Here is a 27,921-nt window from a genome sequence, read left to right as displayed (position 1 = left end):
GCCGGAGTAAATGAGGGGAAAAGACGCCATAAAATTGCCATAAACAAAGATAAGTGAATTTTATTCAAAATGACGCGAGTATTGTCAATAGCTTTTCTCGCTTTTTGATTGGCTACTTAAAAAAGTCCATAAAATCTCATTGGTTTAAAAGTTGACAGTCTGACAGCTGAAAGTTGAACTTGAAGGCTTGCATAAGTTAAAATTTTATCCGTCTGTACTCGTATCGATGATTGAAATGATCCAATCAGCGCGCGAGAAATTAGACAGTTATTGTAAAAGTAGGGCTTGCATCTCATGGATCCGGAATCTTGAATCCTAGAATTTAATTGGCTTATTACGCCGGCAGTTCTTCACGATACGGACCCTGAGTTACTGACACATTCTCTTGCTCAAGTTCCTAGAATTTTAGGTTTTGGTTCCCATTAAATTATATAGGCTAAGTAAACTTTAAAAAAAAACGTAAGTAAAAAGACGTATACGATTCGGAAAATAAAAGCTATCTGGGCGAAAGACTCTTCTCCTCGCTCTTTAGTGAGCGGCGGCATTTGAATGGCTTGTTTACTCTACGTAATTTCGCGCTTTCAAAATCTTTCGTTATTACTTTTGGCACTTCTATTCAACAAAAATGAAAACGCTATTTGCTGTCTTTGTCCTAGACATGGTACCCAAGACCTCGGCAAAGTTTTTCTAGATATTTGAGCCGACTACAGCCATTCAATCAGCCACTCACCGCGCATGCCTAATCTTTAATTGCTACTGATTTACTTAACTATAAGATATACAATCTGAAAAATTTCATGGTAGAGATTGGAGATAATGGAATCGTTTGATGTGGACCTGTTTAGTAGTAGGCTTGATCTCTAGATTGATAAATGTTTTAGGCAATGGTGCATCATAGCAGCGCGCTGTTGCACTTGCAGATTATCTTCCAAAGTGCCCGTCGAAACTTTCTCGTGCACAACGAATAAGCGATCGGATTGGCCAGCGGATGCAGAAAACATAACCAACTTGCCATGGTTGTAAGTGCGTCAGGGATAACACAGCTTTTTCCACAGAATAGAGCAATGTTTCCCAGCGCGGAATATGGAGCCCAACATACGATCAATAACCCAACCAGGATGACCACATAACGGATCAAGCTCCTTTCTCTTCTTTTTATCTTTTCTCTCTCTCCAGCATTTTCTGTTAAACATTGTCGCTCCTCACACCCGGCTTCAGTCGTTAAATCTCGATGCGAACATTTTCTCACCAAGAAGAAGATTCTTGCGTAGCAGGCGACTATTAAGGTTAATATCAGGATGCCAAAGGAATCGAAAATAATTACTGTGTTCCTGAAAATTGAATCCGTCTCAAGCTCGGGAAGGATTGCTATCAACCCAGCGAAGAGCCAGATGCACAAAACTCGAAGTGTCAGATTAGTGTACGTTAAATAAGCGGCCCTCTTTAACGGGTATGAAATTGCAATTAGTCGTTCAACTGCAAGAACCAGCAATGTCAGACCTGAGGCGTAAAAACCAAAATTCGCTGACATCTCTGCTGCTTTCGCAACACCTTTATAAGGATACCACTGAAGAAGAGCGATAAGTAACTCGGCTGGAATACCCACAAACAAGTCACTAACAGCGAGGTTTAATAACAGGTAGTTTGGAATTCCTTTGAGGTTTTTAAATGGATCTTTCCATATTGTTATTATTACCAAGGCGTTTAACACCACGGTCAACACGGAGAGCGACAGAAAGACTGTGGTATAAGCTGTGGAATCTTGGTCTGGGAAATCAAACAACAGAAATCAAGAGTAAGTTTGAAGTTTGAGAGCCTGTATGAGCATCAGTTCAAACAGACGTCTTTCTTTGCGAGCAAAAGAGTAGACCCAGGTGCCATAACTCAGTCAACTCAATCCCCTTCATTGCTTTAAAAGCTTGCATACGGAGGGTGCGCCTGAAATTTGAATTGACCAATCAGGATTCAGCAGGCGGGAGTCCTCTTGGAAATGGAATTTCAAAGTAAATATAACCCTTATGTCTCAAGACTGGTTACCTGTTGTTATTCAAGAGTTAAGAATCATATTTCAACAGCAAACTGCAAAAATGAAACCTGACGCTGCTTACCTAGCCGTCGTCCCAGGCGTCTCTCTTCGGTTAGAGCTAGGTGCCCGAGGAGTTCTGGGCCTGTTGCAATCGAGAAACGAAACGCACTCAAACCATCAAGCACCACACCCCCTATTTTATTTGTCTTTGCTGTTAAACACGGAGTGATCCTATATAACGAGGCTGAGGTGTTCAGCCTGCCAATCATAAGTCCCAACGGATTACCAATGCTCCCATTTGATTGGCTTATTCACTCAGGACTGATTTTAGCGCGTTGCCACAAAATTCTGGAGAGCGACGGGTGTAATTTTCTGTTTTATTTTACAAGTAAGCAATGCCTTTTGAACTAAATGAACGATACCGTCAGGAGAAGAGTTTTCAAGGAAAATTGACTTTTTTAATTTCAACTTCATAATTTTTTTTCCTCCACTTGCGAAAGCCTATCGTGTGAATTCGAGCTGTTCACTCAAATTTATAAAATGCCGTGTCTAGTTCTTTTGATGCCAGAGTGTCTTTGCTCCTTCGAGGATTCACGCGTTTAGAAACTAAAACTCCTTAAAAATAAAAATAAAAATAAAAATAAAAACAGATACAAGCAGAAAGCGAAGATGATGTATTATATCTACGGTAATATGGTTATTCTTCAGCCACGGTTATCTAAAAGAGATTCCATAAGTTGAAGAACATTGGCTGCTGTTGTACTCTTGCTGCTGAAATTCAGTCGGCCTTTTACGAACTTAATTTTTGTTTTTATTGCATTCAGCCATGAGTCTTCTCCTTTCTGACGTCCGTATATTCAGGCGAAATCTCACTTTGCCATTTTTCAAGTTCTCTTGTTTCTTCGTAATACTTTCTGTTTCCAATATCTTTGCTCTGAATATAGAACATTTTGACGAATAACTCAGCGTTATTCAATTTGCACTTTGTTGGCACTATCATAACGCTTATAAATCTGAATAATTTTAAATATCCCACCAAAATCCGTCTGTGTTCACAGGCTAACCAAAATCACCTCTTACGAGATTTGTTTTCGTTCTCGGCATGCTGACATAAATGGAAACAGATAGCTCGTTGTAGCCTACTGATCGCAAGCATCAGCTTTGTTATTTTAGTTAGCGGCGAAATTTGAATGTTCCATGAAGTGACGAAGATAATTAATTCATCGTTTTTGTTTTTCCAAAGGCATCTAAGTTTTATTTTCACTGTATTTTTATTATTTACCTTATATTATTCTACGTGAAAGACTCCGTTGTTTTAACGAAAAAAAAACGCTATTCCTCCACGACTTCTATGTTATGCGACCGTTATTTTGGCCACCATTGCAAAAACAAAAGCCAACAAAGTGCTTAAAAGGTGACGTGCCCTTGCCTTTTTTGTAGGATCGCTCCGTGTTTAATAAGAGAGGTTTTAGCTAAAACTATGCCCCCCTATACATACTCTATCACGCCTTGCGTAAATATTTCACAGCTTCGCCTGTTCCCTTTCGTAAATCCGGCCAAACCTTTTTGGTTTGTGGCCATCGAAATAGCCGCCAGTATGGCTTAAATACAGGCGTTTAATGTATGTTTGTGAAACTCCCTGAATAGAAGAAAAAAAAAAAGACTAGAAGAAGTCTGCGATAGTTAGACGAAACGCGTCGGAGAATAAACAAGTCTTACAACTGCAGTTCGCAGAATGCTGCTCACTAGTTTACTACCTTTTAAAAAATTGTTCCAAAAAATTAAAACAATCCAGACACCAAATACATTCCAAAACAGAAATGTCATTCGCTATAATCTAAGAATATTGACAGGAATGTTTTAGCCTAAAATCAGCAGGAAAATTAAAATGTTTAGCTTCGGCCCGACAGAAAAAACGATTAACTCATTAAAAAAAGATAAAAAGAGCGTATCATCTGAAGAAAGAATTGATGAAAAAAAAAAAAAAAAAAAAAAATACTCTATCATACGGCAAAGCCGATCGACGAACACTTACCGTCAAAATCAAGAGAAAACGATCTGTCAAAATCCATTCGACTCTAGTCAGAGGGTCCAGGAGCTTTTGAAAAGAAAAGCGAACTTTTGTTAATTTGGCCGATCCAGCTGCTATTTGAGTGTTAGAAGCATTTTATAAAGCAAATTCCCTGAAACTACCGGAAATAAACCCCTGCAATGTCATACAAATGTCACGAGACGAGATTTTAGTGCTTAGGTGTTCTCTTCATCAACGACTGTCCCTTTTTTCCTCGTGCAGGGCACGAGGAAACAACGTAATAAAGTTTTTTTGGAGGCAAAACTTTGTTGTGTGGGCACGCATCAGGGATTGTCCCTTTCGTGCTTATCACGAGGAGAAAACGGATTGAAGTTTAATATAAATATCAACCAAACCTTGGCAACCAAAACTTGGCAATCAAACCTGCGCCAGTATTTGGTTATGACTAAAAACACTCAAATATTGTTTTTCCGGTCGAGCCTCAATGTTCTTATATTTCTGCGGATCATAGGCTGAAAATATTCTTGTAAATATTCTTAGATTGTTATAGTGTATGACATTTCTGTTTTCGAATATATTTGGCGCCGGCATTCAAGCCTGATATTACGTGCATAACCTCTTCAGGATCGTTTGTGCTAGTGTTGTTTTTGTCGCTTTTTGGCTAGTTTTGCCGTTTAGAATCAGTGTATTTACAAACTTTCAACACAAAATTATATTCTTTTCAAAATCTCAGGTTTGGGTTTATTCTGAAATTTATATTCTTAAAATTTCGCAAATTTCAGCCTCGAAATTCTTATAAAACATATAGTTATAAAGCGTTTTTCGATTGTAGTACTTAAATAAATGGTACAATTGCTGGTTTTCAGTGTCACGCCATTCAAAATAGATCAAAATAAAACTCCAAACCGTTCAATGGATAAAGTTCAGAATCTGGTAAATGGAAGAAGGTAAATATGCAGACTCTCGCCAAGATTCTGGTTACAGCAATATTTCTTATGCAAGATATGCGGATAACTTTTTTACCCAAATTTATAGAGATTTGTATGGAGACGCCTTGCTGGTGCCCATACGGATGGGCACCAACATGAAGGGCCGGAAACCAACAGAAACATCTGTCACTGCGTTTTGCAACAAAAGCGTGAATTTATCCCTCGAGGAACTCTAAAACAGTAAAATAATACTTTGTCTAAGACATGAACTGTTCAGATAACCAAGTTCCCCGAAATAAGTCACTTTTTTAACTATCATGACAGCTCTCTAGGCCGTCATGTGAATGCCGCGTCACGCAAAAGCTTAGAAATTCAAGCGTAGTGTATTACAAAACCAAGAACCCATTCGGAACAGAAATTTGTATGAATATTAGTTTTCAGTTGCTCTTATACATCATTAAAGTAAAATCTCAGGAGGATCAATAGTTTTGTAGTTTGAATTATATTTCACAGACTCCGTTCGAAATATATGAGACAACAAATGGTAGGAATTTCCCAGTTAGTGCTTCAAACCACTTTTTAACGCCATCAGAAGGGCGAACCCCCCTAAAGAAACAATAAAAGGGGCCTGGGTATACCCACAAGGCCCTGGGACCTAGATCTCGTGGTCCCGTGATGCTTCGGTGGCTTTTTTCCTTGTGCTTCAAACCATTCGGTAAGTATTTTGCTTTTGCCCTGCTTTTTTACAAGTTCTAACCGTTTTTTAGGCTTTGCCTCTGTGTTTTTACACAGTAGGTTTCTTTTAGGTGATATTTGTCGCTCTTCGGGATATTTAAAATCGCTGAACATGTCCCATAGAAGACACAAGTCGCGAAAAAGGTATCGCTCTCGGTCGCCATCTTCCCGCCAAAACTCTGTTTCGTCGCCTAACGTACATCATGAAGGGTCCCCGCCGAAACGGCGCAAGGACGAAAACGATTCCCTTCAGAAGATTCTTCAGTCGATTGAACGTCTTTCCAACCGAAGAGACTCGTTTGAGTCCCGTGCAAATCAGCCAGAAACTATTGCAGATACTGATGATGATGCTTTGTCGATTAAGGCTAATGAAACGTCAGGCTTTGGGATTAACAAATATTTGGCGACCGAAGCGTCTTTTAGGGCTGCTACTACACCCGTTGGGCACCCGTAGAGCCTATTAAGGCACCCATAGAGCCTATTCAGGCACCTTTAGCGCCTACTAAGGCACCAACAGAGTCTAGTAAGACATCTGACGAAGCTGAAAACTCAACGAAATCTAGTGAATGATCATGGGCTGTTCGACCCAGTTGCCAAGTCAACCTCCTGGAAACCATCAGCTTCTTTCCCCAAGTTTGGAGAAAATTACATTTTATCTTACCAGCGATCTCTTGTTATTTTGGATGACTGGGCGACTCCTGAAGTGGATGCACTCTCTGCTCTAAAACTCGAGCAACAATTTAAAGTGAAAAAGTTTGTACAAGAAAGGCATAAGGAAATGTTTAATGTTCAGTGTGCTTTCTTAATTACCACGGGCCCACTTTGTGGCCTTCATGATTGTATCGAAAATGACTCAGCTCCACTTTATGAGGAAATTAAAGTAGCTTTTGAACAATGAGTTCTTTGCCTTTTAGGCTCAGCCAATGCTCAACTGTCTATCCTGAAACGACAGAGAGTCCTCGCAGTCATAAACCGTTCGAGGACAAACCTCGCGGAACTACCTCTGCCTAATGCAACATCATGGCTATTTGGAGATGATTTCCCCCTCTTGGCCTCAAAACAGGCCGAGTTGTCAAGGGGTTCCAAAAAAATTGGCAAAGACTACAGGGAAATCCTTTTCTAGATGTAGTAATAGTTCCCAGTCTCAAAGCAGACATCGAGGAGACACCTTTAACAAGTATCAATCCACTGGGTATTCCCACCCTTCTAAATCTCAGTCAAATTACTAAGGGCCTCGTTCAAAAAACGGCTTTTTCGTCCCCCTCCCCAAAAGGGACGTCAGCCAGACTCCCAGAGTGCATGGTGTCTTGGAGAACCGTAACATCGCACCCGCAGATTCTCTCAATTGTTTCAGGTTACAATATAAGTTTCCTCAAAACTCCTTTTCAAAAGTCTCCACCATTTATCCAAACATCGGGTCAGGAGGCACTCCTAATATCCCAGGAAGTGAACGAGTTATTGCAAAAAGGGGCCATACATAAGCCCCCGTTTACCAGAGACAGTTTCTTAACAGCCGCCTGTTTCTTGTATTCAAAAAGGATCTTTGCGTCCGGTTATACGTTCTTTGAACAAGTTCATTGTAAACGAGCATTTCCAGATGGAAAACCTCAGTTGCCTAAAGACGTTGCTTTTACCAGAGATTTTATGACAAATATGTACAGATTTAAAAGATGCTTACTTTTCTGTGTCTGTTCACGAGTCTTCCCGAAAGTTCCTTCGCATCTTTTGGAAGGGAACATGTTACCAGTTCACTGAAGCTCCATTCGGCCTATGTTCAGCCCCCAGAATTTCTACGAAAATTCTAAAACCTGTTGCCCCATTCCTGAGGAGGAAGGCCATTCGAGTCCTTATTTATCTGGACGACTTTCTTCTTTTGGCTGCCACAACGGAGGTAGCTGTGAAAAATACTCAGCTGGTAGTGACTGTCCTTCAGTACCTAGGTTTTAAAATAAACCCCAAGAAATCATTACTGATTCCAACACAAGTGATAACCTTCCCGGGTTTCCAAATCGACTCAATGTGCATGATGATATCACTCCTGGCAGAAAAGGCCAACAAAATTCTAGACTGTTGTCGCCGGCTGCTCGTTTCTCAAAGTATCAAATTGCGAAACCTAGCAAGTTTAATAGGCCTGTTAGAGTCCTCGAGAGCAGCCATTTGGCGAGCTCCACTACACTTTCGTCACTTGCAGTCAGATCTGATAAGAGGCGTACAAATGAACCAGGAGACTTACGACGCTTTGATTGCCCTGTCACCGAGTGCCAAAGTAGAACGTGCTTAGTGGTTGAAACACACTCTCAATGCAAACGGCAATCCCGTGCACCTTCCTCCGCCGGATATGATCGCAACTGACGCATCCAAGAAAGGTTGGGGTGCAAAAGGATGGTCACAAAACAGTCTCTCCAAGACATCAATTATCTAGAGTTAAAGGCGTCCTTTTTTGGCTTTACTGAAAAACCTGTCTCAAAGGTGAGTCTCACGTAACCGTATCTCTCTGGCTAGACAACACTACCGCCATCGCTTACATCAACAACAAAGGGGGTACACGTTCCCCCAACTTATGACTCTGGTCTTAGAGATGTGGGATTGGTGTCGGGAAAGAGACATCCTTTTGATAGCTTCTCACATCCCTGGAAGAGGCAACGTCTCAGCGGACAAGGAGTCCAAAGAATTCAAGGACATGAGCGAGTGGGAGTTGGTCCCAACAATTATTGAGCCTTTTCTGCTGAATTGTCAGACGGATCTGCTTGTGAGTCGTCTAACCAACCAACTCACGGATTACATCAGTTGGAGACCCAACCCTGGAGCCATCTACACAAAGCCTTTACGATAAACTGGGCTCCTCTACGGGGCTATGCCCCCCCTCCCCCCCCCCCCCACCCCACTTCAATCTGATATTCAAAACCCTGACAAAGGTAACAATCGACCAAACGGAAATAATTCTCGTTGCTTCAGTTTGGCAAGCCCAGCCCTGGTGGCTGATTCTGCTGAGACTTCTATATCTCAGCCAGTATTGCTACCGAACGGTTCAACCCTCTTAACGGACCCGACCGACCTGAACCGAGTTCATCCAATGTATCTTCGCCTTCACTTGGCCGTGTTTCACATCTCTACTAACGTTTCCAAGCTGGAGGCATTCCAACAAACGTTGCCGATCTACTCATTGCAGCTACTCGAACCTCCACCTCGTCGTATCACTAGACGGCAAATTGATCATCTTTCGTTATCTATAAGTGACATTCTAATTTTCTTAAAAGAACTCTTTAACGAAGGCTTAGCATACCGATCACTTACCGTCCTTCGCTCTGCTATTTCGTCAACTCATCCAAAGATAGACGGTTTTTTCAATGGGTCAGCATCCTTACGTTACTAGGTTCCTTAAAGGAGCTCCCAATAAACGTCCTCCAAAGCCCAGGTATTCCCATACCTGGAATGCTGATGTTATGATAAAATACATGATTTCTTTGGGGAAAAACAGCACCCTATCACTTAAAGCTATCTCAATGAAGTTAGTCACCCTGTTTGCATTAACCTGTCCTGAACGGATTTCCGCTTTGGCTTCCCTGGATCTCAGACGTTTCAGCGTTCTTCCAGAAGGGGTATTTTTTCAAACTCACCGTCCCTAGAAAAACTGGCAGTGCAGATAAACCAGCGGAAGCATTTTTTGCCCGCTTTGACCAAGGCAAGAGGCTCTGTCCCATAGATTGTTTTAGACAATATCTAAAATCATCCAGGAACGTTCGACCCGTTATCCCGTCTTATCTTCCCGATAAGTTGTTTATTTCATTTAAAAGCCCCCACAAACTGGTCACTTCTACATCGTTGGGGCGTTAGCTACGAACCTTTATGAGTGCAGCAGGAATAGACAGTCACGTTTTTAAAGCTCACTCTGTGCGTGGTGCATCTACGACGGCAGCTGTCAATGCATTTGTCCCGCTGTCGACTATCATGTCAATGGCCGAATGATCTTCTTCAATTTTCAGAACATTTTACTATAAACCCTTGTTTACTTCAGACTTTGCTACTGGGTTCTTATCCTCAAAGTAGATCTACTTGTAAACTCAGCTATTCTGCTGTTGAGTTTTGATTTATATATATAATATGTATATATAATTTAAATGTTTTGTTATGTGGAACCATGGCTGTTTTATTGCTCTTAGTAGCAGCGTTAAAAACTACCATTTGTTGACTCATATATTTCGAACGGAGTCTGTGAAATATAATGAGAATTATACTAGGGCCGCGAAGCGGCCTGAAATTATAATTCAAATTATATGAACAGATGAAGTGAGAAATATATGAGCTTCCCACCCTTCTTCCCTCCCTCCTATGGAGTCTCTCTTTTGCCTGTCTATTCCATGGCGTCAAAAAGCCACCGAAGCATCACCGGACCACGAGGTCTAGGTCCCAGGGCCTTGTGGGTATACCCAGGCCCCTTTTATTGTTTCTTTAGGGGGGTTCGCCCTTCTGATGGCGTTAAAAAGTGGTTTGAAGCACTAACTGGGAATTTCCTACCATTTGTTGTCTCATATATTTCTCACTTCATCTGTTCATATAATTTGAATTATAACTTCAGGCCGCTTCGCGGCCCTAGTATGATTCTCATTTTAGTGACGTCATGTGAAAACTAGCTATATGTTTGAATAACTTCCGGTTTGGGAAGTCTTACGAACTGAATTTGCAGCACACTAAAGGTCTTTTGTCGATTTACACCACAAATGAAGTGTTAATTCAACCCGTTATAAAAACAAGTTTTCTTTTCTAAACACATTGCCGCATTCAAGCAAATTAATGTGTTTACTTGCCGGTCCGCAGACACTTTTTGGGCTCATCACGCGATCGTGACAAACGTAAGTCACGCAATCCTTTTGAACTCGAGTGGTGTCATCGCTCGAAAATCGAGCGAGTGGCACGCAGTTGACAAAAATTACGCTAACTACTAAGTGTACGAAGCTTATAATGTGGGAATGTGGCCTGCACTGCTTGGAGTGTTTTTTGTTCCTAGCTTTGTAGCTCTTCGTAGATCTTTGATGAGTACCGAGCGTAAAACGTGGGAGACGGGTAGGGGGAGGGTGGTCGAGCATGGATAAACGGACGGGGACTGGGAGAGAGGAAGAACGCATTGCGTTTTCGCCTCCCTTACTCCTTCCCCGTTTACGTCTGCAACACAGGTTAGTTACTTTGGAAGATTCAAGCATGGTTATGCCTTATTGTACAGGCAAGTTTGTTTTAGTATGTTATCTTCCTGATATTCATCTTTACCATAATTTTAAGCGAGTTTATATAGTTTTACAGCGATGTTTGCTTATTAAAATAAGCAAACGTCGCCGTAAAGAAAACGTCGGGTCGCTGTAAACTTAACGTAATGTCAATATAGCTGTCTGATAGAATAACTGAGACATCGCCGGTCTTATAATTGGTTTGTACTCCTTGCGTTTTAACATCATTGAACGGAGAAAGCGTGTACAAGCGAAGATGGACGTATGAGACAGACATGCATTGCAACTGAGATTTAAATGGCCTGGCAATCTCTCCGTCAATCCAACGTTACATCGCTTAAAAGTAAACTACGGCAAGAATTCCATGACGTGAGTTTCATTGCCAGACTACGTACTAGCCGCTTGTTTTCTCCCACGAAACATCGTCACAGTGTCTTTCCAGGAAACATGGCGTGACGAGTCAGAAGCATGACGAGCAACAAGGGCTAGTCTGAGGCAAATGTAGGGTTGTTCGTGGCTCGATTTTAATACCAGCCGCTGTTCGGGAAAGGAGCCCGGTGGAAATCGAGTCTAGGTTCGGCGGGAAGCTATAAAAATATGTCCTGAACTGTAATACGAAATCTGACGGTGGCGTTTTGAAAATTTATTTGCGAGCCGTCACGCAACGCTACTCCATTTTAGCGAAACGTGTGGCGAACGATATATCGATAAGTACATAAAATCGAACCTCCACTAATGGCCACCTCTCTACAATGGCCGTTTTTTCATCCCGGCAGACCGGCTCCATACATTCATTCCTATTTTAATCTCTCTATAACGGCCACCTCTCCACAAAGGCAACTTCCACTGCCAAACTAAGGCTAGTTAATCCCCGACTGGTGAACGGTGTATACAAAACCACATTTTTAATGCGAAGTCCGTAGGATGGAGGACTATTAACGTTGGAATATCGCGAAAGGTACTCCAAATAAACGAAATGCTAATGCCTGATCGAAAAGGTTTCTACGAGGCGATAGTTGATTCGGCCTCCGGCATCATCAACTATCACCTCATAGAAATCTCGAGCTCATAATCTAATTGTTAATTAGAAAGTTATTTTGTGATCGTGGTATCCAAACAAACACGACGTCGTGTGTCGTAGTTTTCTACTAGACTGCAAAATTCTGTACTTAGAACCAAAACACAACTTTAGAGAGTCCGAAATGGTAAGGAATAAGCATCAAGTGGACTCGATCGATAGTTACGAGGGCGATAATGAATTAGGAGCAATGATATCGTCCTTCGGGTTCCAAGAAGGTCTGATTGGCCGAATTTATACTAGAGACCAATTATCCGTCCAGACGGATTATCCGTCAGACGGATAGGTCGTCTAACTATAAATCCGAAGACGAATTTTGACGAATATTTTGTCGACATATACGTTACGCGTTACGCGTGTTACACGACGGATGTTTTGGTGTTGAGCCGAGTGGAAGCTTAGCGAGAGATCAAAGACAACATGGCGGCACTCGTAGCGTTGCTGACAAACAAATGGCGAAGAAGAGGATTAGACATGGCGGCATATCAGAGACGAACATCCTCTGTGAAGCGCATGTCCGAGCCTTCTTCAGTGCCAAACGTTCCGGTACTGTAGCCCACCCAACGGTGTAATCACTTCCTCTGTATTGTGGATCAAAGATAACCTCCGCGAAGACGTCCGTGTCTTAATCTGTGCAAGTCAACTTTGTTTTCAGTTCTTTTTCGACGAAGCAGTTGCCTTACTGTACGCCATCCTGAAATAGGCATCCCAGGAAACCCTGCGAAAATATAGAAACCAGTCCCTCTCATGTGGAGACTTCGTCAAAAACCCGTCTACGTTTCCGTCTGGATATAAATTTAGAGACGGATCATCCGTCTAAGACGATTTATCCGTCTGTTAGCACGTCTTGAAGACGTGCTAACAGACGAATCAGTCTCAGACGAAATTTGCTCCATAATTCGTCTTCGTACTGAATTTATACTTAGACGAATTATCCGTCTCAGGCGGATTTTTCGTCTCTGACGGATAATTCGTCTCTAGTATTAATTCGGCCAATCAAAGGTCTTCCTGGATATATGTTAAACAAATCGCGCTACGGAACACTGCGGACAAGTTTAAAATGGACTTTCTCGTCTATGGTATGGAAATATTACTAGGTCAACCGAATGTATCGCTTATTAAATTAGCCTTATCTTCTAGAGGAATTGTTTATTATTAATTATAAACTTTTGCATTCTCAACGATGGGCAACAACACGCATTTGAATAGCAATATAAGTTTGCTTATGAATATCTTGCTTGGGAATATCCAAGTCATTATTTTTCATGAACACGATCTTTATGTCGTTCACCTATTTATTATTATGCAGCGTTATAGTTATTAGCCTTATTGCTGCCGTTAAGTGAAGCTTGCTGACTTCGCACTTTCCGTCCGGAACCGCTCATTTATTATGAAAGGTCACGAAACTTGATCCGTACCGCACGTCGTTAAAATAAGCTTATATATAAAAAAAACAATAATAAATAAATGGTGCTCTCTTTTTCTGTTTGTTTTCTGTTTTATAAAACAGATACTGATATATTTTGATTCTTTTGCGTATTTATACGCTACTAAAAAAAAGCACTCAAAAAATAAAATAAAATAAATCTGTTGCTTCCCTCAAAAACAACAGTGTCATATTACACACCTTCCTCCCCGTAACCAAAGCGATGGCTCCACCTAATATATTTCTGACATTTTGTTGCAGTTCTGCAGCTGACGTTCTAGCATAATTGCTGGCACTGATTATCGTTAGCAAGATGACAGCACACCCTGAAAGCCATCCGTTTTTGCCCGAGAAAGTCATGACTCATGAAATGGCCATTGCTATCGCGCTTGCCGTAATAACTACGGCAGGGAATCTTCTGGTGGTTGTAGCTTTGTACAAGGACCCATTTAGAGAACTACGGACGACTGCCAATTACCTTCTGGTGAACCTTGCAGTAGCTGACCTGATAATGGGCCTTGTAGTTGAGCCTATTTGGGCCCTTCAGTACTGGGTGAAAGAAAATGGTTCAAACAAATCGAACTATTCTATCGCAGTTAATGTGATTCTCGTCTTGGCAGTTGAAGCCTCCAATCTCACAGTGTTGTCTCTCACAATCGAGAGATACATTGTCTTAGAGAGACCTTTGCAGAGAGAAGCGCTTTTTAGCGGTAAAGCCGTGAAGATCTCCATTTTTCTGATATGGTTGACGGCATTAGTGATAAGCTCGTTGATAATTCCCTTTTGGGATCAGCGGGAGTATACTTTGTTTCTATTTGCCGGTATGGGTGTTTTCTTGCTGTTAATCATGCTCGGCTTGTATATCCGCATGTTTATAATCATCCGAAAGTTCAACAAGTCACTTCTCGCACAAGGAGCTCAAGCAGCACTGGTTCAGCCTGGGCAGGCATACATAACAGCTCGCAAAAGGGAACAACAAGTTGCCAAGGCCATCTTTCTATTTTATGGCACGTTTGCATTATGCTGGCTTCCCTCTGTTGTCGTTGAAACTATAAAGTATCGTGAACCTAAAATCGACGAGCACATCTGCCGAGGCCTTATGTTTCTTGGCCTTTTTAATTCTGCCCTCAATCCAGTATTATACACTTTCAGAATGCCAAGCTTCTGGAGGGCAATTAAGAGAATGTTTAATGACTTTAAGGTGGCATGCAGACAGATTTTATAAGGCCAGTATAGACTTGCTAAAAGACTGGCATACTCCAGGCCAAACATGTAGGGGCACTTTATCGTTTGGTAAGAAATTGCCTTTACCTCACCTTCCCCTCCCTCATGCACGCAACACAATGTTTCAACGCGGGTCCGAGAGACCGAGACTCCGGGAAAGAAGGGGGTGGAGGGGGATTGAAAAATTAGAAAACGACCTCGTACTTTTAAGATTATACGTCATTAATTGGTATTTTGCCGGTCATGCGGCCCAAGGACCTTTTAGCCAGGATTGCAGTTAAATAGTAAAAATAGTGTAAGAGGCATTCTTTCGTCAAGTAGTTTCCTTCAAAGTTGATTCCCAAGAAAAGATGTTTTTTTAATTTACAGGATTATAAATTTACTTTGTTGTTTTTTCTTTGTGCTGTGACTCAAAAATAATACCTTTCTTTAATTTGTGCATAAAACCATATGTCATGCATTCCTAATTGCGGTACTCCGGTTGCCTTTTATTCGTCAGATGAACCGCAATTAGTCGATAAAACAATTATTTGCTTTGGAGATGGGAGAAAAACGCTCCAAAATCTTGGCTAAGTAGATGTCTAAACTGGGTAAATTGTGCTTTTACAGTTGGGAGTATCTGGATAATTAACTGGGTTGCAACCCAGGGGGGGGGGGGGGGGGTACGCGGCCCCTAAGGGTATGGTTTTTTAGCCCTTTTGGTCATAAATAGGGCACAATGTTTGCACTCTAGTCTTGATACGGGTTTTCTTTTTTGAGAAGAAGCTACTTTTTCATCATTATCGATAGGACCATCAACAAAAGACCTTCATAAATTATGTTTAGGGCAATTTAACATTGGTCTAAACTAGGAAACTAATTATTAGGCAGGTCTGATACAGGGTATTGATTTGAGGGTTAGGTCACAAATAGGGAATCAAATTTTTGGTCAGGTCATAAATAGGGTAGGGAAAATCGCAGATTTTGGTCATAAATAGGGTAGGAGTTTTGGGAAACGGGCCGCACCCCCTCCCCCAATTTTTCTGGAAGTACCCCTGGGTAGGGCTTTCCACAAGTTGCCCCAGAAAGCCCTCAATTTCGCAAAACGTTGCTCAAAAGTTGCTCAAAAAATGTCAAAAGTTGCTTTTTGTAAAGAAATTTGCTCAAAAGTAGCTCCAAAACAAACAAACAAACCAACAAACAAAATTTGTACGTTGATCAGCTAATAAGTTGAATCTTTGAATACCGCGGTTGCGCCCGCAGTACTATCGGCAGTCAAAACTGACCTACTGAAACGACACGATAATAGCCATTTTCTTCGCAGCTAACAAGAAAGAAGACAATGCTAAAGTTGCGTTGGCCTCTTCTAATAGTTAACTTGAGAATTCCGGGTTTAATTTGACGAAGAATAGCATATTTTGTTCAAAATGACACAACTATTATCCTAACTGGCGACACTCGACGAGCTACAAGCGAGTTGCCATGCCGGACGCCGGCGACCCATTTTTGGCGCCAAATTAGAAGCTTGGAGACAAAAAAATGTTTCATACTTTCCACTTTCTACAATCCGATATGGTTTTTGGGACTGTAAATCCCTTTTCGTGAAAAGCTAATGCCATGTCCAGCGAGAAATGATGCCTGATTTCAATGCCTTTCCTGTTAACTTACATTGGCGTCAGGACAGTAAAGTTTTTCCCGCCTGCTGAATCCTGATTGGTAATTTCAAATTTCCCGCGCGCCAGCCGTATGCAAGGACGTGATTATAGTTTTTGTCAAGGATAGCTATCCTAACTTCGACACAAGCTAGGTGGTGACATTACCTGGCTGCTTAAGGCATGTCATTATAAAAGGACAAAAAGAAAATAAAAAATAATAAACCAAAAGAGGTATTTTACAAAGAGAACAAAAGATGCAGAGACAGTATGCGCTCAACAAAAAACAGCAGGCTAATCCAAATTTAGCTAAATGTTAATTCTCGCGGCGTACTACCCCGGTAAGTATTAACGTCAAGTTGATTTATATGAAAACCGTTTTAGGTTTTCCCAGAGCTCTAAATACTAGAGCAAAGGCTTACACTGGAAACCCCACTTCCTTACGCCACCTTACTATTCAGTCTCCTGACACCGTTATGAACAGAGGCAATTCGTCCGCCCGCTCAGGACAAAAGCTTAATCTTTTCAGGTTAATTCCTTGATTACCGATACATGGGCTGCTGCTTGGCAGAGAGAGTGAGAGTGTATATAACATAGTTTACCAAATTTTAAATAAAAGTAAAGAATGAGTTTGAGTTCTGCCGTTCATAGCTGATTTTAGCTTTCACAACGTTTAAGATAGATGGCAGCATTAAAAATGCCGAGTACCAACTGGAATCCTGTCCGGTATCACTGCTTATCTAAATGCAAGAAAAAGGCTGGTTTTCAGTACGCACGGACCATTCCCAAAATTATTGTTAATCGAGGAATTTAGTACCCCATATCACGTGGCATTTTGTGTCGACGCTTTCTCTTTTAATTTTAGCTTTTGCCCAAGATGATGACTTGTCACTTGTTCAAGCTAGTGTTCACTGCAGTACAAATTAAAAATTAACGAAATGAAAATTGGCCTGCTCTCAGCCAATCACAATGAAGTGATTTTCTCCGTCATATAATAATTCATTTAAACTCTATTTTATAAGAATATTGTTTTCCGGCTGAGGCTTAATATTCTTAAGGCTAAAAATGTTCTTGAAAACATCTTGAAGAAACCATAATCTGTTATTGACAATGTTTAAGCAGTATCCTTTTTTTTTATTAATCACCAAAAAATCCCAAAATTGTTTTGAACTGCCAGTGAGGAAGAATACTGATGAGCTCTAAACTTGAACCCACGATATGGTCTCGTGATACTGGGCAGCGGAAACGTTGTTTTGACAGGTGTCAAATGACCATAGCATTGATGTCCAAAATGAAATATATTGATTTAGAAAACAGCCCTAAGAGAATACGCTCGCTGATTGGTTAAAAATCGTGTTTTCATTAAACAACTAGATTATTCGCTTTCGATTTCTATCACGTGATAGTCGACGAGGGTGCAGCCCGAATCAACTATCACGCATAGAAATTGACAGTGAATGATCTAATTGTTTTAGTATGAATCTACTACTCGTTCAAACTTTATCTAAATCTTCTTCACAGGCACTTCGAAAACGCCAAAAAGGGGCCGTTATTTTGTTAACAAGGACACAATGCTACGCTACTCACCAGAGTAGCGTAACCAGAGAACGACATTCGTGATAGACTGCTGGTAGATTTATACTAATACTCGCTAGAAACACAGAAGTAGGAAGAGCTGTTGACGTAATGATGGCGTATACAATTTACATTTTGATGATCAGAGTAAACAAGTTGTTTTCCTTTTTTTTCGTTGCGGTGATTTCTAAAAGAAATAGAAAACATGTTCTCCGTCTTTCTGTCGAGTTAAAGGAACACTCGTGAAAGTTTGGGAGAACTCGAAAAAGCTGTGGAAACACTCGCCTGCGGCGCGTGTTCCCACAGCATTTCTCGTTTTCCCAAACTTCCACTCGGGTTTCTCTAACTCGGTAGAAACATGGTACATGTTTTCTATTTCTTAAATAAACAAAGATTGCATGTTTCTGCCAACCTTTTACCTGGAGTATGGCCGCCATGTTGCGCAACTCCGTCGTCGTCGTCGTGCGCACGCCCCACCGTGCGTACGATGTCTACCGCTCAAGCGGATCAAATGCTATTCTTGGGCCCGGTCTTATGCCCTTCATATCCCGGTCTCTGTGACACTCCTTCTTAAGTTTGAAACGGTTCAACTGAATCTTATGATTTGTAGAAAACTTCTAATTTCTGTCCCGTTTTGTTTTCTAGCAGCGACGTTTCTGAACATGACTTGGTGCGCTACTGAAGCAGAAATGACTAAATGCAGAGAGATGACGCAAACATTTGAAAAACTTGTTGCAAAGTTTCCAGTTAACTTTAAATTCTATCAAATTGACAGTCTTAACGCAGAATGCAAATTTGGTGTGAACAACGTTTATAACATCCATAAGATCGGGAAAGGAGAAGCTGACCAAGTGACAATGGATGGTGGACGTACGTTCACTGCTAGTATGGCGTCCATCGAGAAAATAACAGTAAACTGACCCACGCACTGTCCCGATCAAAGTAGTATTGGGTTTGGCAAAACAGTTATAACACCTACAATGAGAGACATCTGTACCAGGTCATGTGAGCATAAGAACCTGGTAAACGAGAGTGAAGCACACTGAGCAATGTGGAACACTCCTTTAGACATAATTTTGATGCTTGTCATGTAGCAATGACTTTTTATCAAGTTCCAGCTGATAAACCTGTACTGTATACTCTTCACGTGAGTCGTTGGAAGTTCTATTACACAACTCTTTATACAACTGTATGCTAACAGCCACTTGAAGATTAATATTGAATCCAGAAACAAACATGGATGCACTCTTCTATCCAGAAATTATTGCGCAAACTCACTGGAAAATTTGAACCATTTACAGACTTTACGAAAGTTCGTTAAATCTCTGTAAAATGTCAACATTTCCTTTGTAAATTACAATGTCTGTAAATTTGCACACTTACAGAGATTTTGTCATCTCTATAAAAAGTCTGTAGATTGTGGTAAATGTTTCGCTTTCAGATCGCATAAAATGTCCACGAAATGTAGCTATTTTTCTTGTAAATGTTTTGTAAAATTTAGAGATTTTATGGCATTTAAAGAAATCTCTGTAAAATGTCCACATTTTCTCTGTAAAAAGGGCAGGAGAGAAAATCTCTGTACAATTGAAAACATAAAATCTCCAGAATATATCTGTAAAATTTGAGTTAAAATAATATCATAAAATGTTACTAAAATCTACACAAATAAACTACACACAATGTCACACAAAAGTACGCATAATGTCTGTAAAATGTAAGCATTTTATTAGTATAAATCTCTGCAAAACATCCACATTTTCTCTGTAAAATCAGCCTGTACAAAAGGAACGAGTGCGAAAGCTGTAAGACATAATCTCAATAAAATCTCTGTAAAAAGCGAACTGAATATTGCGTAAAATCTTGGCATAATGTAGACAAATAAACTACACAGCAGGTCAAACAAAAGTACACATAATGTCTGTAAAATCAACATGTAACATAGCAAGGTATTGAGAACCAGAACATTATCTTATTACACTTCTTACAAAGAGAGCTTTGTAAACAGCAAAATAAGGATTGTGGCAGATTTACACAATAACAAATAAATTCTGAAGTTCAAAGTTATGCAACCAACAATTGAGATTTACGCTGCACATATCAAAATTATGACACACAAATGAAAGGACCTTGGGAAAGAAGATAGAAACACAAACAAACTGGATCAAGCTGGTGGCGTGACCTTTTGAGCTCTCAGAAAATTCTGGTTTCCTTCGATATTCCTAGGATAATTGACAGAAGTGTAATTTGGTAATATCTTTCCATCAATGAAGGTACATTAGAGCGGTTTTCAATTGAGTGTTGTAAAACCAAAAGACAACTAATTACTTACCAATTAGACTATACGACCAATCTCATTCACCATAGTTAAACCAAAGCCAAATCCAAAGGTATTCTTTGATTACTTAATTTGACACTCAATTGAAAACTGCTCTAAAGAAATAATATATTAAACTAATAAGTCTTGATGTTCATTTTTTTACGCTACTATACAAACAACAATTACTAATACTACTATTTTAATACTACAGTATTAGTAATAGCTGAATTAAAACACTCTCTCAAGATATATGTATCATAGCAATAAGAAAAATTCAATCTGCAATATCAGCGATCAATAATACTGTCAAAGCTCTCCCTGCAGCCATTTTAAGAATTCAAAAAAAGAGCTCCCATATACAAAAAGCCTAGGGCATGTAAATGTTCATTTGTGGTATTCCCAGCAGTTGTAAATATCCTAAAAATAATTGCGTTTGATACATGGAAGAGAGTCTAGGATTAACAGGTAAGGTAACTACATGTACAAGTTTCAGATTGAAACCTGCAAATCTCTCATTTGAACGATGAAAATATTGCACACTCCTTTAATGGCTACTTGCAAGAGCTTCAAAATAATTTATAAACAATTAGATTAGCTGGTACTTCCCAAAGGTGCTCATGGTTGCTAAGGGAGAAGATCCTTTTAATTGCAGGTTTTGTGTGACAATTCAGAAGGGGGTCAAAATAGTGGTTGTAACTACCTGTAGGTCAGAAACAGATGCAAAACATGTTTGCATAACTGTAAAATACACTTTAACCTCTCACTACGGACACCTCCACAATAAGGACAGCTTATTTGGTCCTAGCAAAATCAGAGTTATTATAATCTGTACCTCTATAATATGACCACCTCCATAATATGGACACTCAGCCCTGGCCCTTTGTTCTCCATTTTTAGGAAGGTCCACTATAAATTGAAAATGCTTCCAGATTGTACATATGTACAGTGCATAAAATCAACTAAGATGTAAAAAATTAATTTGGCTGAATATTTTGTGTCATCTGGTTGACTCAAATGGAGCTTTCTTAATGCTTAACCATTTGTTAAATGATTTATTCCTAACTATTCATATATAGTGTTATCAAATAAAATTAGTTGATCTTGGCAGTGCTATATACACATACATAATTGTAATATACATTTATAACAATGTAATAGCCTCCTGAAGCTTGATAGTATTTCCACATTTCTTGTAATGTTATTTTTTCTATTCTGCATGTGAAAGAAAGAAAGAAAACAGTGTAAACATTCGTAACAAAACAAGATGCATGTAAATCACAACCACAAGTGCATGTACTGTCAAACTGCTCAACAGTGCAGATGGCCAGTCTAATAATCCATTAAATTTTCTAAATCAGTATGGAAGACCAAATGTATATGTATAGTACTTTATTTACAATATTTAGTTGTCTAGGTAATTGCTGAATATCTTGCATATGAACATCAAGGAGCAAGGTACATTTTAATTAACAGCAATACCATCATATTGGTTTGGCTGAGGGATACAATTAAGTGACCTCACAGATCATCTTTCAAATTATTCTCACATTGCAATAATATTGATTCTTACTTATGATCAATTAGTAAGGAGAGATCTACATTTCAAGAATAGATGACACCATCAACATTTTTTTCTGGGTTTCTTTATTACATAAAACAGATAGATTCCGTGTTGCCATGCATCTGTTCAGTAATTGATCACACAAGACATGACAAAATGTAGTAAGAACATCAGTGACATACTCGGCTATCACCTTGTGAGCCACTTTTTTGTACTTTCACATTTTGGTGTGATCAATTGCTGAACAGACGCGCAGCAACTACAATTTGACCCCTATTAGACAGCCACCCTACGGGAAACGGGTAGTTCCCGCTTAAAGGGAGCTGGCCGCTTAATAGAGGTAAAAACAATAGAAAAGCCCTCATCAGGACTTTGATAACTGGCCGCCTAATGGGGGTGGCCGTTTAATAGGCGGCTGCATAATATAAGTTCGACTGTATTTGTTAACTTGACATACAGTCGAACCTCCCGTATACGAATACCCAAAATTTGAAGCCTAGGTGGTTGCTTGCAGGAGGTTTACGAGAGCTTAGACCATACTGGGTCAACATTTTGCCTCATTAGCTTAATATTGGTAACAGCAAGGACTTACATACATGTACCCCGTGCGCCAATGCCCATCTAAAAAAAATGGTAAAGGTAAAGTCTGCATGCGAGCCGAATGGTCCATCAGGCCGGAGCTTATCCCGGTTTCTGTAGCACGAATCGACTAGGAGTATTTCTACTCCCCCCTGGTTGGGATGCTAGTCCATCGCAGGGTTACTCCCAGCATTAAGTTCGCCGGTACCCATTTATACACCTGGGTGGAGAGAGGCACTGTGAGAGTAAAGTGTCTTGCCCAAGAACACAACAAAATGTCCCCGGCCAGGGCTCGAACCCGGACCGTTCTATCCGGAGACGAGCGCACTAACCATGAGGCCATCGCGCCTCCCACAATGCCCATCTAAACCCAGGTAATTTTACCAGCCACAAAAATATCTAATCTTTTAAAAGTATTTATTCAGAGTAAAATAGTTCACTTCTGATAAACTACCTTCTGTTCATGTACATGTACAAGGGTTGATCAGAATAACACCTTATTATCCATTTTTTTCTCTGTTATCTGTCAAGTCGTTGCTTACAGGAGGTTAAAACCGCAAGATTTCAAACTTTTAGCTCTAAAAGTGGTCGCCGTCACTTACGAGTGGTGGTCACTCACAATAGGTTTTAAATGTAGTGATTTGACATGGAAACTTTTTGTATTTTGAAAAACCAGTCGCTTACGAGAGGTGGCCACAACCGGGGATTAAAATCCCTACTCAATCTCGATTGAATTACTGCACACAATACGCATGAGAAACAACTTTGTCAAAATATCAGGGATCAACGGACATGTTGATATGGGTCCTGCCTATGAATTGTTGCTATCTGACAGGCAGAAAGTGCAGAACAGGAGTTGAGGTGGCATATTTCCATCCAATGGAGAAGTCCATTGATTTTATCTTGAGCTCTTCCTTCTCTCGTTTTGCAGTTTGTAGCTTATCGATAGTATAGACAACCACGAAATATAAACAACTGTATACAGTTTAAAAAGACGAGGGAACAGAGTTCTAAAGTTGAAGTCTTCGACACTGAAACGTATCAATGGCATCTGTCGAAGAGTGACAGACTGACGTATGTCCAGTACAAGGTACAAGGCAGGCACTGCGCAGGGGGAGGGGCTGGAAGGGCTTTCGCCCCCACTTTTCACGAGATTTAAATTATGTCATTCGCGATTTAGTCTCAGATATTCGATTTAGTCTCAGATATTCGTGGTGGTTTATCATATGACAAATACATAGATATCAGAAGCAAGGAGCAATTAAAATTATTATTAAAGTTATTTTTACGTTTGTTGGTTTTAGATTCATTTCCAGCCATTTCAGTGGACTTCAAATCAATTTTCGCATTTAAGCGCCCCACTCAAAAACCCACTGCGCGGAAAAGGGCGCACATAAACTAAAACTTTAAAATTTATCATCCGCTTATTTTCAAGCTATTGAAATACGAAATATATATTTTTAAAAATGTTTTGGACCCGCGACAATTTTCTAAACCCGCGACAATTTACCCGCGACCCGCGACACGCGCTGATTAGATTATCTCGATGGTAGCCTGCGAACAGGCTCCCAGCGAGGGCGGGAAAAATATCCGGCGAGCGAAGCGAGCCGTTTAGTGTGAAATAAAGAATTCGCGAGCCGTTTACCGCTTTCGGCTTGCCCCACTCGTCCTAGATCACAAAAGCCACATTCGGCTAGCTCGCACTAAACCCAACTGGGAGCCTGTTCGCAATCTCGGTGGTCGATGTATTTAAAAACTTAATCAATCTTCCACAGCTTTTACCTGTAGAGTGTGAATGGCAAACTTAACAAAAAGGTCGTTCTGGTATACCAGGATCTGGTATACCCTCTGATTGGTTCATTTTGACAGGATATGTCAACATTCGAGCGTTACCTACGCAAATGAGAAATGCGATATGGCAGTCAGTGTAAAATGGGATTGACGGGCCTGCAAGGCTAATACGGTCCGTGACATTTGTACATTTACCGTTCTCTTCTCGGTCTCTTCTCGGTCTCTCGACCTTTCTTTCTTTCAAGCGTGTTTATGAAGGGCATTTCATGTTGTGTTATTAGGGCCCGGCTGTTTGATTAGTTTCTTCTTTTCACGGATATCATATTTATCATTTTGAATCATTTATCTTCGACCGATTTTTCTTCGGAGACTGCGGTAGCTTCACTTCGAGTAAGAACGCCTTGATTTGCCGGTCGATACCTGTCGAGTTTTAGCACCTTTCGCTCGCGCAAGGAGTATCTCCAGTCGACGATCTAGCTTTCGTTTGTCGTTTTGGCAAGAATTATTTCTCAACACATCTGCTGCGGACAACTAAAAAGCACAAGCCGGCGGTCCTGTTACGGGTTCCTGTAGGCGGTCTATAAGTGGGCGGAAGAAGCTTTTCTTAAGTTTGTCCAAGGGCGTTTTTTCCCTTTCTCTCGCCGCGTTGCTCCCCTATTTTTTCACTCGCCGTTCTTTGCGATGCCCCCAACTGACCAGAGTTTGGTCCGCTCAGATTTGTGGTTAATCGATGGCACATGGCTTCGGAATTTTAAGGAAGAGAAATTACATAGTCCCTGGGCCAAAATATGCTTTCTTTTTGATGACCCGAGTATGTCAATTTTTAGAGATTTTATGGTGCCCCGAGTATGTCAATTTACAGAGATTTTACGGTGCCCCGAGTATGTCAATTTACAGAGATTTTACGGTGCCCCGAGTATGTCAATTTACAGACATTTTATGGTGCCCTGAGTATGTTAATTTACAGACATTTTGCAGAGATTTTATGGTGCCCCGAGTATGTCAATTTACAGAGATTTTATGGTGCCAGAGTATGTCAATTTACAGCGATTTTGCAGAGATTTTACGGTGCCCCGAATATGTCAATTTTGACATTATCTTTTGGCTGGCGCGCAAAGAGGACGTCGAGGAAGACAAAACAATAGCCCATTGAAATTTTTTATGATTTCTGTGATACTCTTAGAAATAGGAAAACATACGTGATTTTCATCTAAGCCTCTTTCAAATGGTAGGTGAATGACGGGATATTACAGTTGTCACAAAGCTGATAAGTAATGGTAATAGGACTGAGTGGAGTCCAATTCGATCTGTTATCATAAGAGTGATAATAAAATCGGACGACCGCACAGCGGGAGTCCGATTTGTTTATCACGAGTATGATTACAGACCGAATTGGACAACACTAAGTTTTATTACCAATTAATCATAAAAATTACAATTTCTGAGAAAAGAAGAATAACCAAGTTATGAAGGTAGGGGAAAAATTGCATTAAAATACCTACAAAGGAGATGTAAAAATTCTAAGGCCACCGCGCCTCCTACCGGCAAGTAGGCGCCAAAAACACCAAAGCAAGCGCGCACACGCACGCACGTAACTACAACTTTGAATGTGATTGGTTGATTTAAACTACAACTTTGAATGTGATTGGCTTATTGAACTGTCCGATAACAAACTGTCCAATAACAAACTGTCCGATAACAATTTGGCAAGTGAATTAGTGGAAAATAGGAGTTTTTTAAACCAATCACAATCGAGGAAATTGTAATTTTTATGATTAAAAATTTTAAGAGTTTATGTGGTCTTGGGGGACGCTGTCTCAACATTAGCGATGTTTGAATGGATTTTGAACCATGTTTCAAGGTCTATAACTTGGTCTTTGTTAACCCTAAAAGCATCAAACTTGGTCAAATGACTACTCTATACGTGATCTTTCACGTGGAGGTGTCAGTTTATCGATTGGTTAAAATTTAAAACTCGCCCTTGTTCCCTGCGCAATTGTGAAATGGCCCATGGCCCATCAGAACGATGTATGCAAACCGTTAAGCCTGGTGGTGCGTTTTAGTTTAAGCAAAGCCTCCACATTATTATCATCATCATCACCAGTCCTCATCGCGCCATCGGACGCATAAGGCCTACTGTACATTGTTACATATCTCTTTTGAGTCTTTCTCGTCGGGGCGCATTATCATTTCTGGAAGTTGTGTTTGCGATTCCAAGGTCTGACGGGCCTTAAAAATGATACTTTTAAAGCTATTTTGTCGTCTCTCTTCAAACTGTCCTTTTCATTTATCTATGCTAGAAATCTTTGGCTGATCAGCCTCTCATTTCAGTCTCACCTGGATGAATGACATCTATGTCCGTCACCTAGCCCTTCCCCGATTATGCTAGCATTTTTTTAATCATCATTTAGCATTACTTTGGTCTAGATTTCAGCACTCAAAAGATTTTACATGCTAAATTTTAGAATTCAAAAGCATTGTGATGATTTGCTTTTGTGTTTGAGAAAAGGATTTCGATTCTGTAACTGTAACTATGAACTGAGTGCACTTGAACTGACTCGAAAAGTTTGGACCTAACTGGTCGGCGGTTAACTTTCAGAGGCCGTTCACACGCTTGCTCAAACGAGATGGCGGCGGCCAGTGCCACGCCATCTTCTCGTAACTTGCAGCTCATAGAAGGAAATTTTGTATCAGAAGTTTTATAAACGAACAATTCAGTTGATCATAAGCACACATGATGCCTGAGTTTGTACGTTTTACTTGAAATAAAACAGCGCATTTTCTGGAACCAAAGTAGCATTATTTTGAAAATCGAGCATAATTTGAGCATTTTGGAGTAAAACGGGAATTGCTAGGAGCATGAAATGCCAGTTTTACTGGCATAATCGGAAAAGGCCCACCGCCACCAGCTCTAGCTAGAGACTATGATCTCTGTTTATTTTTTATTTTCATAGATAGCCCTAACTTCTTTGCGAACCCCCTCCCCCCCCCCCGCCCCCTTTGTGACCAGCCCAAACAGGCTCAATAGCTCAATGTTCAAATTTTTATAAGATAATGGTAGCGATTACGAGTAATATTTGGGGGTATTTCAATTTGCCATAGCGCAACACAAGTCACCACTATCTTCGTAGAGTTGCCCACAAGCTGTAATAAATAGCCAAAACTCGCACTCCAAAATAGACTTGTTTAACTGAACAGGTCGACAAAACAGTATTACCGGCTTTAAGCAAACAATTGTGGTACTATGTGTTTAAGTGATCAGTTTTGAAAATAATCTTTTTCAGGAACGATCAGCTTCAAATGGAAGCGAAACTGAAAGCAGAACGATTTTATTCCAAACATTATGCCATTCACTGCCTCGAAACTACACTATGTTTTGAAACTACGTCACGAAAGGCTTCAAAAGTTCAACCTTCCTTCTTTTTTAAAGCTCATCAGATGTTTTTAAAGTGAAATGGAGGCTGTGTTTATTATTGTTCAAATATCTTTTGCAACACGCAGGATCTTGGAAAGTGGGCAGGGTCACTCGAATATTCCCCAGTTTCAGCAGGGGCATGTTATGGACGTTCGCGCTAATTGTTTCTGCGCAACCTTATTACGCGCGCAAATTCACACGCCACGTCATGCACGAGAACGCGCGCTGAGCAATAAAATGAACAAAAATGGGGCAAATGGGCATTGCTATAGCTTTTCCTGGATTTAACGATCTTGGACGTTCGGTGAACCACATTTTCCCATCTTTTTATCAATCATTTTCTTTACCGATTTTGTACGTTTAGCAAAAAAAATGAAGAAAAT

At 40.4% G+C, this 27,921-nt stretch overlaps 3 protein-coding genes and 2 pseudogenes across 5 annotated transcripts in view; 4 read left to right on the top strand and 1 right to left on the bottom strand.

The window, feature by feature from the left end:
* Nucleotides 1–34: 34 nt before the first annotated feature.
* LOC149106316 (sphingosine 1-phosphate receptor 3-like) lies at nt 35–4,301 on the bottom strand. Of its 2 annotated transcripts, XM_089298621.1 has the most exons (3): nt 4,062–4,301; nt 2,109–2,168; nt 35–1,767 (listed from the first exon to the last, which is right to left on the bottom strand). In XM_089298621.1, exons 1-3 carry the CDS (start codon nt 4,096–4,098, stop codon nt 893–895), a joined length of 972 nt encoding a protein of 323 aa, XP_089154747.1. In that variant the 5' UTR covers nt 4,099–4,301; the 3' UTR covers nt 35–892. The 2 variants fall into 2 exon arrangements, with proteins under 2 accessions (XP_089154747.1, XP_089154746.1); XM_089298620.1 differs by lacking the exon at nt 4,062–4,301 and having other exon boundaries at nt 2,109–2,723.
* Nucleotides 4,302–5,281: 980 nt separating this feature from the next.
* LOC149106315 (uncharacterized) lies at nt 5,282–7,285 on the top strand (annotated as a pseudogene).
* Nucleotides 7,286–7,690: 405 nt separating this feature from the next.
* Nucleotides 7,691–8,763, top strand: LOC149106314 (uncharacterized; annotated as a pseudogene).
* A 1,485-nt stretch (nt 8,764–10,248) lies between these two features.
* Nucleotides 10,249–15,136, top strand: LOC110065815 (beta-2 adrenergic receptor-like). Of its 2 annotated transcripts, none has more exons than XM_020772983.2 (2): nt 10,249–10,893; nt 13,707–15,136. In XM_020772983.2, exon 2 carries the CDS (start codon nt 13,759–13,761, stop codon nt 14,668–14,670), a length of 912 nt encoding a protein of 303 aa, XP_020628642.2. In that variant the 5' UTR covers nt 10,249–10,893; nt 13,707–13,758; the 3' UTR covers nt 14,671–15,136. The 2 variants fall into 2 exon arrangements, with proteins under 2 accessions (XP_020628642.2, XP_020628640.2); XM_020772981.2 differs by having other exon boundaries at nt 10,249–10,940.
* Nucleotides 15,137–18,537: 3,401 nt separating this feature from the next.
* Nucleotides 18,538–27,921, top strand: part of LOC149106313 (melanotransferrin-like) — a 13,599-nt gene continuing 4,215 nt past the window's right edge. Inside the window, exon 1 of the mRNA XM_089297349.1 lies at nt 18,538–18,745. Within this exon, the coding sequence (XP_089153475.1) occupies nt 18,538–18,745 (208 nt within the window). The remainder of the gene's footprint in view (nt 18,746–27,921) is intronic.

This window comes from Orbicella faveolata, unplaced genomic scaffold, assembly GCF_042242905.1.
Source record: "Orbicella faveolata isolate gen_17 unplaced genomic scaffold, um_ofav_v1 contig_3, whole genome shotgun sequence".
Lineage (NCBI taxonomy): Eukaryota > Metazoa > Cnidaria > Anthozoa > Scleractinia > Merulinidae > Orbicella > Orbicella faveolata.
This window is presented reverse-complemented; position numbering and strand designations above follow the sequence as displayed.